General features: G+C 36.6%; 1 protein-coding gene across 1 annotated transcript; it reads right to left on the bottom strand.

The window, feature by feature from the left end:
* Window positions 1-1,927: 1,927 nt before the first annotated feature.
* On the bottom strand, window positions 1,928-11,273 carry LOC136264219 (uncharacterized). The gene is made up of 2 exons (XM_066058930.1): window positions 10,060-11,273; window positions 1,928-2,245 (listed from the first exon to the last, which is right to left on the bottom strand). The coding sequence occupies exon 1, from the start codon at window positions 11,254-11,256 to the stop codon at window positions 10,150-10,152; it is 1,107 nt and encodes a 368-aa protein (XP_065915002.1). The 5' UTR covers window positions 11,257-11,273; the 3' UTR covers window positions 1,928-2,245; window positions 10,060-10,149.
* Window positions 11,274-17,196: the final 5,923 nt, after the last annotated feature.

The following is a 17,196-nucleotide window of genomic DNA, read 5'->3' as shown; positions in this document are numbered from 1 at the left end:
ATTTGAAATAATGGAATCAGCAGATTCTTCATTTTCACATGAAGGTTTGGCTCTCTTGTTGGATTCTGGTTCACTTTGATGCTTTGCAAATTGTTCTTTAAGTTGTACAAGTTCTTTCTGGATTTCTTCATTATTTATTTATTACCAAGTAATTTAACTCACTCTTCATGTTTCCCTATTTCTTCACACCATTGCCTAGTAGCTACTCCTCAGATAAATGGAATTTGTCACAAACTGTAAATAACATGCATGTCACAGTATAAATTCCATAACAAGCATGTAACTACAGAATGCCAACTGGGAAAATTGACCAATGGACAATGCCTGCTAAGGGCCATCATGTCAATAGATTTATACAGCACAATGCTTCTTTGCAGTCTTTCTAGATCTATAAAATGATTGAAACACTCTAATAGAGCAGTCAAGAATGTTTTGGACCTGCATTGAAAGCCCGTGAATTGATGAACTATAGCCGTCATAGATTAGGTATAGATCTAGATATAGACCAGCTAAGTCAACAACACCAGAAAGCAATTAGCTGCTGTTGGCTACTCCTATGAAACCATAAATATTATAAAAGATTAAACATCAGCTAACATGAAGAGGTTCACAGTTTACTAACAGTACCTATGGCAGACTTTGGTTTTGGAAACTGCACCTATATTATGTTGAGGTATGCACAACTTCCCACATATATAATCTAGAGTGGCACATCCAGACATTTGAAGGGATATCGATGATATCATTTCTCTACATTTTGTCTTCGCTGTTTACCTTTACCATAATATAGAGCATTTGCAATAGTTACAAAGATTAGTACAGAATCAAAAGACATAGCTAGCTAGCTCACTTGTGAAACTATAGATTAAACAATTAATATTCTGAATAGGAAAATATTACAGTGCATTTGTCGTCATTTGTAACATCATCTCATGTTATACAAGATAGGTTTAAACATTTGAATAGTGAACAGTATGTCAGCAAATTCAGCATTGCTCTAATTCAGTGTTACAAGCGATCAACATATTGTACATCATTTTGCATGTAAAAACAGCTATTGCTGATGCAATAAGGTCACAACACAGGATACCCCAAGGTTGGAAATATCTTAGATATGTTGCATTGTTAATTGAAGTATAGCCCAGTATATACAGAGCACATTGAATCCTTGTCCATGGGATTTGATGAACTCATGGTATTTATTAGTGTACTCATGTACAGTGTAGTGTTCACAATAACCGTTGCCTGATGTGTATAGTGAAACCCGTGTCACTGTGTAATAAGGTCACCACTCTTATGCTCTCTAAATGGCCATTGTAATAATCCTCAGATGTGCCATTTATGACCACAGCCATGCACTGCTTGATAAAGTCAGGACTCTATAAGGCGACTGGAATAGACAGGTTTCACATACACAAATTTTACCATATCAATCTAAATTTTCAAAGCTTTCATTTAAGAATAATATCTGGCACACCGTAATTATATCAGCCAGTCATCACCTATCTATCCCTCATGTTAAATTATGCTGTAGTATGACTGTTCACCTTGTGCAGCACACACAGTCAAATATCATGGTTGACTGGACATTAAACCTTACTACATACATGCAGTGTACATCATATCTCCCTCATTGTAAAACCTGCAGTATTGTGATATTGCAATAACAATTTGTTTGTTGAATCATCTATACTATACAAAAGTAATAATTTACCATTTTAAAACTACAAAGTTTATGAACAGATCTAGGCAATTACTTATATAATAACAACTAACTAAGGGTGAAAAGTTAAAATAAAATTTAGTGGACTTGACAATTCCCTATATGGACACTGCCACCTACATAAGATTCCACTGCCTACATAAGATTATGCTTTTATAATTAATCCTGGTACTGCACTTCACCACTAATACAATTTCTGTTTGTAGTAAAAATGTACATACTGTATATAGCACTAATTTATGATATCAAAATAAAACAAAAAATAAAAAAATACACATTTTCCTTAAGCTTAATATCAACACACACTAACTAATGCTTGTAAAATAATGTATATGACATTGGAACTCGTTGTAGCTTACATTCTTCCTTGTCAACTGGTAAACACTTCCAAAATTCATTGCCATCATAATGTTGTGGTCTAGTATAATAAGGACAGTGTTGTAAGTGTTTGTTCATTACACTATCATTGTTGGTGAACTGCCAGTTGGAAGGTATCTCAGCATGTCTAGAGTAGCTCCATACCTACAGGGGTGATTATAGTTACGTATTTTTAAATGATCTGACATTTGTCAGACCATATTTGATCTGACATTTGTCAGACCATATTTGATCTGACATTTTACATAATGATCTGACATGATAATCAATGTATGGTCTTTTTACAGGTGTGAACAGCAAGGACTGATTTGGGGATACAATATACAGTGCGTGAAACACTCCAAAATGCAAAGTGTTGGGCATGCCTCCTCCCCCCAGAACTTTTGAAAAAATTGGTACCCAAATCTATTATTTTAATAAAATTATAGTGATCATTAAGTGAAACCTGTCTAATAAAGTCAAACATATAAGCTGCATAAATTGATGTACAATAATAATAATAATCTTTAATAGGTATACTTGTCAAATTACTACCTGTTATAAGGTTTATGAAGCCTCATTAGACAGACAGAATTCACAATAGTGATTGAAACAAATTTTATAAACATACAATGCTGCTGTGAGTGTTTCATAAAATTTTTAATGTTACAATGATAGAAAGTAATAAGCATGGTTGAAACAGTTTACAATATTTCACAATATCTATAGACTGTCTGTGTAGTTCAGCTTGAGTCTTCACTCTCTTCTGAATCTGAATTAGTAGAAGTATCAGAAACAATTTCATCATCACTAATCAAACCAGAATGTCAACAGTTCACAATTGTCAGTATTTTCGTCACTTTCACTGCCATCATCAGTTAGTGCTTTAGCACTTGAGGTCTGTTTAGGTTTTCTTTTCTTGCACCATTTTTGAGGTTTCTGCAGAACATGCCTCAAGCAATCTTTCCACCATAACTCAACGGCTGCATCAGCAGAAAATTTGCTGAAAGGTGGACCCTCTACTTTCAATTCTAGCAAATCCTCTAATGTAGAAGTATTCAGACTGGTTCTTTTTTTCTGTTTTAATTGCTTTTAGCACTGAGAAAATTCTTTCTACTTTGGCAGTAGAAAATGGCAAACTAAAAAGTAACTGACATATCTGCAATAAATTAGGCCACTGAGCTGTATCTGTTGCAGTGTGTAGCCTGTACAAAACCTTCTTATAGCTGTCTTTTTCAATGTTTAAGTACTTCCTCGAATATAGCACAGCATCTTCTATTTCATCTAAAATGCAACAGAGCTCCATGTTCTTGGCTTCTAATGGTGCTCGGAAATACTCAACAATCGTTCCAATGCTTGATTTAATTTCATCCAAGCTTTCGTCATCCTCTTCACTACCTGAACTATGCTGAGATGTCCAGTTTTGTGTATCCAGCAATATCAAGATTGCTCTAAGCAGTGCAAGGTTGGACCATTCCAAATGTATTTGTAATTTTTCATCTAAATGGTTCAAATTCGCTGCGACTTGTTCTTTGCAAGCTTCTTAACAGATTCACTGTAACTTTTTAAACATATATTTACCATGTTCATCAGGGTCTTCAGCAATTTTACTGCAGGTAACTCTTACGGTTGGCCATTGGAAAGGATCAAGTGAGCTGAACTTCTTAAGAGATTTATGTGACTTAAGAATGACAAAGGTGCCTTTGGCTATATCAAGGTTGTCGTCTTGGAGACTAAGGCTAAGTAGTGATGGTTACTGTAGGATGTCAATATACATGGCACACCCCATGATTATTTGACTATTTCTCCATTTGAAAACATAGCCTTTTAACTTCTGGCGGTCTACACTCTTGACGGTTTTACCTTAACTTAGTGATACCACGTGATTAAGGTAAGCACCAAACTGGTCTAGGACACATTGCAATGCATTTTGTTTTTGTGATATCCAGCGGCTCCCCTGAGCTCTGACAGGTAAGTTCCCACCTTCAGGAAACTCATACACTTCTTTTAGGTCATCTACAATATCTGCAAGTTCATGGCATTTCTTTGGTGATTTCTTTTAGAGATAGTAGAGTCTGAGCAACATTTCGTTAATGTCATTAAATAAGTGACTACACAGAGAATCTTTACATGTTAATTCTAGACAGTGTGCAAAACACCATGACCAGAATAGCCATGGAAGACTACGTTGGAGCATGCCCTTCATACTGTTTTGATCTGATATATTGACTGACGCTCCATCAGTGCCAACACCAACAAGCATGGTTTACCTTCAACATTAAGAACTTCCTCGCTGTCTAAAATATCACTCACAACTAGACCATTAGCATTAGCATCAGCTTTCTTTGGCTCAACTATTTTTTTAAATCTGGAGCATGATGTCATTTCCTCAGAATTGTTATCTACAAGGCAACACTGTACAACTATTACTTCGTTCTCAACCTTTCCTTTATCTACAGAGCCATCCATTAAAATGCTAAAAAACTTACTGTTTGAAAGCACGCACTGAAATTCTTGCTGCTGGGACTCTGCTATGTAGTGTAAAAGTTCTGTGCTGATTCCCTAGTTTTATAGGAGAACCCAAGAGGGACTTCATAGTGCTCCAGAAGCTCATGAATTGCAGGATACTTCGTAAATGGTAAGTTCTCTTTGGCTAAAACGTACGTTATGTTGAATTTCTTCTTCAATTTATCTTTTACTGCTGGATCCAGAGTAGACTGAAGGCTGTGAGCAATGGGGGGCATACGCAGCTACTGGTAATTTTGCACTTGGTGCTCTTTCTTCACGTAATTGCGCTATGGCTGTCTTGTGCTGGTTGCTCAATGCATGGTTTATTACGTTGCTGGTTTTTTGGTTTGTGGAACTGTCAATCCATGCCCTTGAGAAGTTCTTTAAGCTTTCAAGTCGGCTTTAATATTGCTTACACACTCTGCACCAGAGAGTTGACACAAGGGTTTTATCAGTAGAATCCATAGAGCAGTGAAGCTATGACATGGCTCGATAATTCTGTTTGTATACTCTCTTCCACTTATCAAATGTAGTCTTAGACACTTTCCATTTCACTTTCTTGCTTTAAGTTCCACCTGCACGAGGCCTTTTAGTCGTCATTATTATAGTAAACCAAAATACAAAATTACGCGTAAGAAAAAAAAATTTTGTTTGGATTTTTGTCTGGTCAACTTCAATAATGGACAGCCAATTCAAAATTTGACTGGATTTTAGCCAATGGCCAAGTGCTATAATCACCCCTGACCTAACATAAAATATTTAACACATATACAGTACAAGTAGAAGGAAATATTAGGAATTTTAAGCTGGATTGGGGATCAATGGACAAAAAAAGCAGAGAAACAAGGGAACAGCTAAAAAGTTTTGAAACAAGGGAGGTTGTCTATACCTGAGGATATACTAGTGGATGTCTCTTTAATCGCTACTCTTCAGTCTATAACCATAACTGAATTAGGGATTATATGTCCACTAGTATATCTGCAGGTATAGGCAACCTCCTTTGTTTCACAACTCTTTAGCTGTTCCCTTGTTTCCCTGCTTTTTTTTTGTTTGTTCTTTGATCCCTAATCCAGCTTAAAATTCCAACTTTTTCCTTCTATACTTGTTTGTGTTTATTTTTTTAATAACACAATTATGACTACTGAATCCATGTGTACCACATTAAAGGAAAGAATAGTGCTAGGCATTCCATAAAATAATTTTGCGTCTGAACGTGTGCCCAAATAATCAATTACGTACTGAACAGTGAGGTGGCCATTACGCTTCGTTTGTTGCTATGTTCCGTTTGTTACACAGCGTTACAAACGAAGAACAGTGCAAGAAACTTCTCTGCAATGAATCTAGTCACTACGGAAATGCAGGAGAAAACCATGACACAGCCAGAGGGAAGCTGTATCGTGCTATCGCAAATCAACACCTTGCATTGTCAGCGAAAAGAACTGGAACACAAAGGAGGACAACGGTAAGTCCATGATACGTGCATTGTATGTACTGTGGTTGGTGAAAAGGCACGTCTCTGGACGAAGCGACAGCAAACAGTGAAAAAATCAAGCCTGTAGCCTTATCCATTGCGGAGTTATGCTTGGCTGAAGGCATTAGTTAGTTAGAATAAAATTCTGTTGAATAGAATTTTTTTTAAAATCCCATAGAAACTTGCAAGGGTTTGGAGTCACTCTGAAGGCATTTTTGGGTTTGGCTATGCCTAACCAATACTGCCAAGCTGTTATGAAGGAATTTGAGGCTGGTTTTAAGGTGATATTTTTGGGCAAAAAAAACCCTAAACCACATGATCCCTAATACACAGTACTACCGTACTGTATGATTATGCTGTGCTTTATATTAGGGTTGCCAATGGTTTACAAGTTTTCTTTATCAACTAAAGCAATGAAGCTTAGTAGCATAACCAAGCCCAAACATGCTGTAAGAACAATTTGAAGTGTTTTCTTTGAATTTCCAATAAATTGCCATATATGTACAAATTTTCGAGGGACATATCAAATGGTACGGTCGTACCGTTTAAGTAGGAATCCATGTGAAATTTTTGTGTGCCGCCCAAAATCCCGCCTTTAAAAATAATCTCAGAGATATCTTACAAGACGAAAATCACCTTTACAGAATAGTACTAGTCCATATAATACATAAAACATCATTAAATACAATAAAACGCTTACAGGTGGCCGGATACAGAATTTTAAAAATCGCCAAAACTTTGAATGTTAGACTGACTGCCTGACTGACCACAGTCGCAAGCCTACAGGACAAACGAAGCAGTGCACGGCCACCATTTTAACAAACTCACCAGTGGGATGTGCCTTTTGGGGTTCCGACGAGTGTGTGCCCTCTGCGCCTTGTCTTTTCTTTTATCTTCAATCAGGCTGCTTGTCTTCTTCTTTATCCAACAAAACCATATTGAGGTGATAATTTTCCATATCAACACTTTCTTTAAGCAGCATAATAGACGCCACAAGATTATTTAAGGCACTTAGACTACGCTACTGTACAGAGGAATAGATTATATTCCTTACTGATATAATCTATGACAGAGGGTACTGTACGGAGGTACTGGTACTAGATAGCTTCACGATAGGTCACAAGATCACACCCATTCTTCATTCTACGCATTATCAATCTATCGATTGAAACCACTATGACACACCCCTTTTGCACTAGCTGTATTTCAGTGACCACACACCTTCTATTTGGAAGGCTGACTTGGCATACTCTATAATCGATCGAAACCACGCCCCTTTTTGGGCAAGGGCACATCTTGCAGGCTGCCTTGAGATACTCTAACACAGCAGTCACCCTAATAGAACAGTCACATGTTTATATCTAGCTGTATGCTTTAACAAAAAAACTAGCATATTAAAAATTATAAATTTAAAAATAAAGTAGAAATCCAAGCGATAAAAAGTAGTGAAACAAGAGAAGAACAATGGTGGCTATTACAGCATAGCTCGGTGGGAAAGTCCTACTTTGGCATTGAACACAAAATAATGGCTATATCATGCCAAAGTAGGGATTTCCCACCGAGCTATGCTGTAATAGCTACCATCATTCTTTTCTTCTTTCACTACTTTTTAACTCGGATTCCTACTTTATTTTTAATTTATAATTTTTAATATACTAGCTTTTTGTAGATTGTGCAGTTGTTTAGCTGTCCATGAATTTTCATCCTCAAAAATTAAAGACTAGTAAATAACAGATAGCCTGATTGAAAAGAACAATCCACGAAATATAAAACTGCGAAAATCATGAAATTTGTCAATCAGCGAAAATTACATACCTCGAAAATTTGTATGTAATTTTTGCAATACAATAGAAAGAAGTAGAATACAACAACCCATGCACAATGCACTTATTTCATCTCCAGCTACACACACACTCTCGTATGCACGCATGCACACATACAAAGCATGCTTGTGCTCAAGCACCATACAATCATGAAAAAATTAAATCTGCAGTTTTAGTTGTGCTTTCTAAAGGGAACAAGGTTAAAACTGGGTCACAACTGCTGACTCAGATGACTCACTGATCCTGATCCGGTTGTGACTATATAGAGCTGAAACATATATCCATATGTTATCCGGATATCTGGACAGGACATCTGGATATCCAGATAGTAAAACTGCTATTCATTTCAGCCCAAGTTGTAACCTACAATTGTGTCATGCGTAAAGAGCTATATTGTGCTATACTAACTCACTCCCACACCCGAGTCCTTACAGGCAAAACTTTCTTCCAAATGCAGTAAGTAAAACAAGGGAGATCGCTTGCACGTGATGATATTCTAGTGGACATTTACAGTAATCCCTACTTCATTGAATACCCATGACTGAATTAGGGACTAAATGTCCACCAGGTGTACCTGTTTTACTATTTTTTTATTTCTATGATGCTTAAATAAAAATTCATAATTTTCCTTGTATTTGTTTGTTATGAGTAAACCTGCACATACCGGATTAAACGAAAGAATGGCATCAGATTTATTGTTTTCGTCGCAACTATCAATTACTGAAAAATAAAGTAGCCATTACACTTTGTTTTTACTATTTTCAGCCTGTTGTACGGCATTACAAGTGAAGGTGAACACTACAAGAAACGCATGTCTGCAGTCACTATGGAAAACTTGGACAGATCCCAATACAAGGTAGCCATTATACAGCACTACCACAAATCTACACAATGAGTCGTCAATGAAGCACAAAAGAGGACAAAGGCAAGTCCATAGTGTGTACATTGTAAGTATTGTTGCATGCCAAAAGGCACCTGTAGGGCTTTAGTGATGTTAAACAGTGAAAAGTTTATGCAGTTATGCTTGTCTGGAGGCATTTACAGTCAGTGGAAAATTCCACATAATAATTTTGTTTTCATTTCATATGTCCACCACATGTAAACATTCACAATGCAAATATACATTAACTACTTATGCTATTCTGACACATATACAGTACAACACCACCACTCAACGCTGCTGCCTTGTAAATATATAGTCTCAACTAATGACTAATTTCACATTAGTCCTTCACCATTTTCAGGCATCACGTACACAATTGATCAAATGATATACCCATGGATTCATTGTTGATTCACCATGAATGCAATCAGTGACTTTCAGGAGTGGGTAGGTTGTTACAAAGTCTTTTTAAAAATATATTCAGTGTAATTTTCTGACTGACCACCTGACTGATGACAAGCATGACCACTGGAGTCGGAAGGGTGCTAGAGTTGGGGTGCCCAAATTTATGTTGGTAGTAATAAGTGTGCTTGCTAGGAAATTTTGAAAATTAAGTGTCAAGTATTTGAAGTTTGGGACATTTTCAGTGGTTTTAGCAGTTAATCAAGTACATACTATTCCTTTTATTACGTACATGCCTGACTGTTGTATTAGGGTGATCTTGATGTTTATTAGAGTTATCTCAATCGACTTATACAATAGCCTATTGGGAAAGGCATTCACAGCATCTTCAGAACTCACTTCACTTGTATTTCAAAGTGGGCAACTAAAAGCAAACCTTACCTGCATGGAAAGTTCACGGGCACCATACAGCCTTTGTTTTTTTACATACAGGCTAGGCTGTAGACTGTTTTTGTTTAAAACACTTTGTTCACGTATGACAAACGTAGACACAAAAAACATGCATTTTTGGAAATGAAACTAGGTGCATGCCCAGATCTGGTCTACAACCAGCTGCCTGGTATAAAACACAAGGGAATGGAATACTCTGCACTTCAATAGTCAAGCAAAAGATTTCAAGCAGGTCAAAGGTAAGCATCATTGGTAAAGTAAATATACTATATTCAATACATACAGAATCACTGTATGTAGAAATCAGTCAAGAAGTTCCTGTTTCTAGAGGCCAATTGCAAGGGTCAAGGCTTGTTTAGACCAAGGATGAATATTGGAACACATGCAGGATGAAAACATCATGTCGTACACTATGTATATACAGGGTGTGTGTGTGTAGTACCTGTGAATCCCTCCACTTGCTGACCTTGCGTTGCCATAACAACTGGACCAAGTTACCTTTAACTGCATTATGACAAGCATCTCTCAAGAATCAACTGGTCATTGATAAACAGAAGAGACCACTGGAGTCAAGGTAGTTGATTATGATATGTAAGACCTCAGTGGGTAACTGGCTAATTGGATCAACAGGTATATCACTATAACCATAAGCTGCTAGTTCTCTTTGTTGTTGTAGCCTTGCTGCATACAAACCTTGAGCTGTTTCTGAGTTTTCTGATTCTGCAATCAAACATTCCTTTTCTGTGATGACAAATTTGTGAACGTGTTTGTTATATATCAGTTTATATTCTGCTGGAGTTGGTTGCAGTCGGGAAATACTGAAATTACAGCCATACTCATATAATGGACAATGATGGACCAGCCAACCACCCAGCTCACAGTGTATGATACTATGCTGGGTCTTGTAGTGATTTTCAAATTCATCTCTTCTCACAGTCTCATTACATCGTAACACTATGTGTAACTGCTGACGACATTGATCAACAGTTACGTAGAAACAACACAATGATGAAGATAGTGATACCACTCTGGACTTAGCTGTTACACAATGTGCATTTGGATCGTAGAAATATGAATACTCTATTTTGCCATGAATTTTGTTCAGCATGTGGAAGAGTTTATCTGGGTCAGTGATATAATTACATTCTGTATGTGGATATGGTTGTATCAGTGAACTCATTTCCTTGCTCCTTTCTTCAACTCCCAAACTTTCCTTTATTCGTTCCATGTCACTGTGAAAGAAATCTTCCACAAACTTTTCTGCTTTCTTCTCTCTACTCCCATCAGCGAAGAGGTCTTCACTTGAGATATTCCCGAGGATATTCCTATCAACTCTTTCCCAAGCAAATTTGCAAACGACAACGCTAGCGGAGCAATGTTCCAAATGAACTTTTATCTTGTGTCGTGGCAGTGACACTTCGCAGCCATAAATCACGTTGATACAAGGGACCTGTTTGTTAAGGCACACGTTCTCGTGATCCTCCATCTTACACTGATGAGCCACGGTTCCACATCCATCTATACAGTCTGCCAGAGGACATCCTGGAGTTGTGCAGTTCCGGGAGAAGCAGTTGTCACAATGCCCATGAGTGTTGCTATCGTTGTTCGACTCCTCTGTTCGTTTTACCAGCCTCAACATGTTTATTTACCTCTTGTTTAACCTTTGGAAAGTGGAATAAATTTTCGCGGATTTCGCAGGCATCTAGCTCATGTTTATTTGAAATCATAGATAATCAGGGGTATCAAGACACACGGTACCCAAGAATCCGGCGCGCAACACCCGTGAGTATATTGACAGGAAGAAAGAAAACGCATTTTTCGCACCTCCGTAGCTCTGTGCTTCCTTGATGAAACAATACGATTTTTGCTGTGGACATGCCCTCCAACTTCAGCACTCCACATTCCAAATTTGAGCGAAATACTTCACGCGTTCCCGAGATATGCGACTTCAAAAATTGGCTTAGTTTCTTGTTTTTTTTTTTTCTTCTTATTTTTCTTCCTCTTGTCGCACACTTACAAAAACTGCTATAAAACGCGAACGCCATATCCGATTGCCTTGAAATTTGGCACACAGAAGGAGGGTATAAAGGCGCATCTCGGTACCAACTTTGGCTGGAATACGATAAACAGGAAAAGAATTATGAGCGATTATTCACGAAAATAACACCAATATGTTGTCATCCCTACAGGGTAAACCGCGTATGGAAAGAAGCTGAAAATCGGTGGGATAATAGGTTAACCATTGAACCTCAAACTTTTTGTGGTTTGAAAGAAATCGAGCTAAAAACCAGGAAGATACAACGAAAAAACCAACAGTGTGTAACAATTACGCAATCGAGATTAGCTAATAAAAAAACGACTGCTTGCCACGCCTACCATGGGGCAATGCTTTGAAAATCGTTGTACAGATGGAGTAATCATCTTAGAAAGGTTCATCAATGGTGCAAGTGCGAGATCAGCTTCAAACAAATCACCTGTAGAGAGTTCAGCTACAAACAAATCTCTTTGTAGAGAGATCATGCAGCTAGAAGAAGTTACCTTGTAGAGAGTTCAGTTACAAACAAATCACCCTGTAGAAAGATCAGCTAGAAGAAGTCACCTTGTAGAAAGTTCAGTTACAAAGAAACCACCATGTAGAGAGTTCAGCTACAAACTAGTGACCTTGTAGAGAGATCAGCTAGAAAAGTTACCTTGTAGAGAGTTCAGCTACAAAGAAACCATTCTGTAAAGAGCTCAGCTGCAAACAATCACCTGTACAGAATTCAGCTACAAACAAATCACCCTGTAGAGAGATCTGCTAGAAGAAATTACCTTGTAGATAGTTCAGCTACAAACAAATCCCCCTATAGAAAGATCAGTTAGAAGAAGTTACCTTGGAGAGAGTTCAGCTGCAAAGAAACCATTTTGTAAAGAGCTCAGCTACAAACAAATCCCCCTGTAGAGAGATCAACTAGAAGAATTCACCTTGTAGAGAGTTCAACTACAAAGAAACCACCATGTAGAGAGTTCAGCTGCAAAGAAATCACCCTGTATAAAATTCTGCCACAAACAAATTGCCCTGTAGAAAGATCAGTTAGAGGAAGTTACCTTGTAGAGAGTTCAACTACAAAGAAACCATTCTGTAAAGAGCTCAGCTGCAAACAAATCACCTGTACAGAATTCAGCTACAAACAAATCACCCTGTAGAGAGATCGGCTAGAAGAAGTTACCTTGTAGATCGTTCAGCTACAAACAATTCACCCTGTAGAGAGAGCAGCTAGAAGAAGTCACCTTGTAGAGTGTTCAGTTACAAAGAAACCACCATGGAGATTTCTGTAATCAATATATGTATTATATATATAATTTGTACAATTGTTGATAAATTATTTAAAGTACTTCTACTTCATCTTTTCTTCTTCCTGTGGTAAAGAAAAAAAAGATATGTTTAAAAAGTTCCGAAGCCGGCCATAGGCCGGCTTTGGGGTATACAAATACAAAAAGAAATGAAATCTAATCCAAAACAGCCAAGCTGTAAAAAAAGTGTGCGGCCCTCAAAAAGGCTATGGTGAAAAAAGATGTGAAATCCAAGGTGGTGGCCAAGAAATGGCTCTGATGGTAGGTTAATGGTAAAAATTTTAATAACGACAATTCAGGTGAATTTTGTGCCAAGACCAAACGGCACAAAAATTCACCTGAATTGTCGTTATTAAAATTTTTACCATTAACCTACCATCACAGCCATTTCTGGCTGCCACCTTGGATTTCACATCTTTTTTCACTATAGCCTTTTTGAGGGCCGCACACTTTTTTTACAGCTTGGCTGTTTTGGATTAGATATATATTATTTATGTTGAAATTGATGTCTAAACCACGAAAAATTGTTCCACAAAAATTACTGATTTTAATAGCAATCCACGAAAATTACTAGTACTTGCCGGAACAAGATTTTGCGTTGTCTATTTTTTTCTGTGAATGCTGACAAAACAGATGCTATCCCACTACAATGTAAATTTGTAAATATGAGTATCATACAAAGTTGCCACAGGAGTCACCATTTTGTATGACTCCTGTGGCAATTTTGTATGATACTCATATTTCCAAGGCTTACAGTGTAGCGACTTGTGAGAAGGCCTAAAGCCAGAAGGGAGCTCGAATTAGAAGCATGTTGTCCATAACTAAAACATGAAGAATGTCTAGCTCACAGTACCGTGTCCGGCGGATAGCTATGTAGTACTTTATTTGTACTGTAAGGCTTCCGGGCTCAAAACAGAACTCTAAGATGCTTCTTTTTGTTGTTTCTGGAGATTTTCACACAGACTGACCTTTCATATATAAAGCTAACAAGTGCCAATCTATTATTGGCTAAATGTTTGTACAGTTTTAACAGTGTTGTCTCCAACTGAATACTCATGTGAAAAATGAAAAGTTAATTCAGTAATAATCCAATGGTCACCCTCTGAAAACAGCATTAGCCCACACATTACAAATAAGTGGAGCCAGTGTGCATGCAAGGCTGCATATGCATGATGGCTACATTGGTCCTGTCACTACTGGGTTCTAAATTGCTTAAAAGTGTATTAGCTAAAAAGCAATGAAAATAATTAATGTCTTCAAACATATATAATTATCAAAATGTTGTGAATTCTCATTTCACAACCTTTTCACATATGGAATATGGGACTGTGATAGTAATTGAAAAATGATGAATTTGCATTGAAATCTCATAAAATTGTGACATTATTATTGCATTTTCACAAACTATATTGTTGAGTGATAAAGTAATGAAAATTCAATGAATTGTGACTACAAGCATGGTGGCTACATTGGTCCTGTACGTGGAATAGGAAGATGCCTGCTTTCTGGTAATTTTCACACAAGCTGACTTTCAAGAACGAATGGTGTTAATTTATTGTAGCTCAGCCTATTGTTTTCAATATCAATGTAGTTTTAGCAAGAGTGACTCTTGTTTAGCTAACATAATGTAAAGTAGTCATATGCATGACCAACAATCCCTTAAGCATCAAGCTGGATGTACTCATGCATGTTATAGCCAAGATGTAGCTATAAGTATTCATTTAGGTAAGAAATTGTGTCTTAGATCACCATGATTTTTGAATAGATTGTCCAATGTACTGCACCTATGATAGAATTTTGGTCAAGTGACCACTATTTGGGTATTTACGCGTGTTAAAATTATGCTGATATTGAATGCTACAAACAATCCAATAGTAAATTAGCACTTGTTTGCTTTATCTTAAAAGTCGGTCTGTGAGAATAGAACCAATCATCTTCCTATTTAGCCCTAACCGTATGACCAGCTGTTTGTTTTGAAGATGAAATTACTCTAATAGAGCAGTCAGCATTGTAGATATTCCTTCTCTACTAAATATTTTCTGTTAGCTAGCAGTCCTGAACTAACTGCTGTGTGTTCCATTATTTTCTGTTCTTTTATTTGTTGTTGGATTCTACTCATGCACTTAAAATTAATTTAAAGTTGCAAGAACTTCACACTGAATTCCCTGTCTAGCTATATATTACAGTATCGACAAGAGAACCACATAGAACTAGAAACTTAAATTGCAACTAACTATAACATTTAGCACTATTAAGGTCAATGGTAGCTATGTACCTTGCTTCAGAATTATTTTAGTGTAAACTTCAACTAAATTGGTTGTCTCAATAAAGAATTAGCTATCCTACAAGCAAAGGAAGTTGACAAAATGATGATTTTTATGTACATCATCACCATGACACCAAGACCAAGTACTTTAAGTACCTCACATATTTGCATAAATCTATTGCCTGATGTATTTGACTCTCTCCTTCATTTTAGATGCCAGTAGTTACAATTCTTCACAGAAAATTATAGCAATACTACTATACAGTTGTATGACAAGTTTAAAATGCTATCAATGCCAATGTAAACATGCATAATATACAACTTTTATACTGGAAATATACTAGCTATAGTGCAACAAGGCATACACTTCTGAAAGTTTTATAATTATGCCACTGTACATGTTATACAGAGTTCTTTGCCATGCACATGCTTTTCTTTGTTCCTTGCTTATTACATCATAGTTTACTTCTTTATTGTGGCTATACGTGTCTGCAGTGTCTCAGAACAAATTATATTAGTGAGTCAGTCCTCGGTACTTGTGGCGGGTCATGCAAACATTAACCATTGCCCATTAGTGAGTATTCAACAGTCTACCTGATGATGGAGCAACAGTGAAGTAAGGAGGGACAAGGTCCACAGTAGAGCTTTGCTAATTTGTACGAAATGCTTTTGGAAAGTGAGTAAAATAGGAGAGTGCAAGTATTGGCATGTTTTTGCATACAAGTTACTGTAGCTAACAATTTGAATGGTATGCATTGGTTGCTACAATAACATAGCATATGTTGGTTAAGCCTATTATATTTGCAATAAAATTTAGTAACAAAGTTATGAAAACTCTCTTTGTGAATTAACAGTCATAAATTGTTACCATGTTAGCTAATCAATTTTTTTGCATTTATAGTTTGAAGTTTGCATCCAGTTTTCTTGCATAATTATACTAGCTAACCAATTTACTAGTATGTGTTCAATGGACAAATTTCATAATAATGAAAAAATCAACCGTTGCCCCTAGCAACCTAAAATTTACATTATTTGTAGGTGTCAATGTCTTATGTCACCTCTCTAAGTTTTAAAAGGATAGCATATATAAGTCATGAGATATGACATTTTGAAGTTGCAATTTTCCCATACATTGTCAATGAGATGGGCAACAGTTGCCCCTTCTCAGTAATCACACAAACCATGGGATTTAAAGAATGTGATATCTTATGACCTATATACTCTATCCATTTATAACTTGGAGAGATTATTGTTGACATTCACACCTACAAATTATATAAAATTGAGGTATGTGTACTTTTGAATTTTTGGTCTTTGCATACGTTGAAATACCTTATTTTTGTGATTGCCCAGAAGGGGCAACTGTAGCCCTCTCACATAGAAATGTATGGGAAAACCACAAATTTCAAAATGTCATATCTTATCACATATGCATGCTATCCTTTCAAAATTTGGAGAAGCTACTTTAGACGTTATCACCTAAAAATATTGGGAAATTCAGGTTGCTAGGGGCAACGGTTATTTCTATATGCTATAAAATCTTATTATGGAATTTGTCTATTGTAATGAGATTCCTTATATCCACGAAAATTAAAGTTTGAGCTACACATGATAAACCATGTGATTGAGCTTTGCATGGGTTATTCCAACAAGAATATGTTTACCGAGTTGCCTTATTGTGCTTTACAAAGCAGCTTAGCCGTAAAACCTGTATATAGTGTACTGGAGAAATTGTATCTTGTTTCTATACAAGATACTTTTTGAGCATATATATTCTGCATGTGCATAATAAATGCATTTATAAGTGAATGCAAATACTTGCATATACGTTTAAAGCTAGCAAGTAAATAAAAATTCCTAAAGTAATATTGTGTTACACATGTCATATACAATACAAATAGCTAAAACACTGAGCTAGTACTAGAGTAGTATGAGGTAACACTGGAATGGCATGATCCAATGCTGGAGTGATACTCAAAC

Source organism: Dysidea avara, chromosome 8, assembly GCF_963678975.1.
Source record: "Dysidea avara chromosome 8, odDysAvar1.4, whole genome shotgun sequence".
Lineage (NCBI taxonomy): Eukaryota > Metazoa > Porifera > Demospongiae > Dictyoceratida > Dysideidae > Dysidea > Dysidea avara.
Note: the sequence above shows the minus strand (reverse complement) of the source record. Positions and strands in the feature narration are given on the sequence as shown.

Bases quoted from the DNA above. Each gene is read 5' to 3' on its own strand.
- LOC136264219 (XM_066058930.1), bottom strand. From the start codon at position 11,256: ATGTTGAGGCTGGTAAAACGAACAGAGGAGTCGAACAACGATAGCAAC.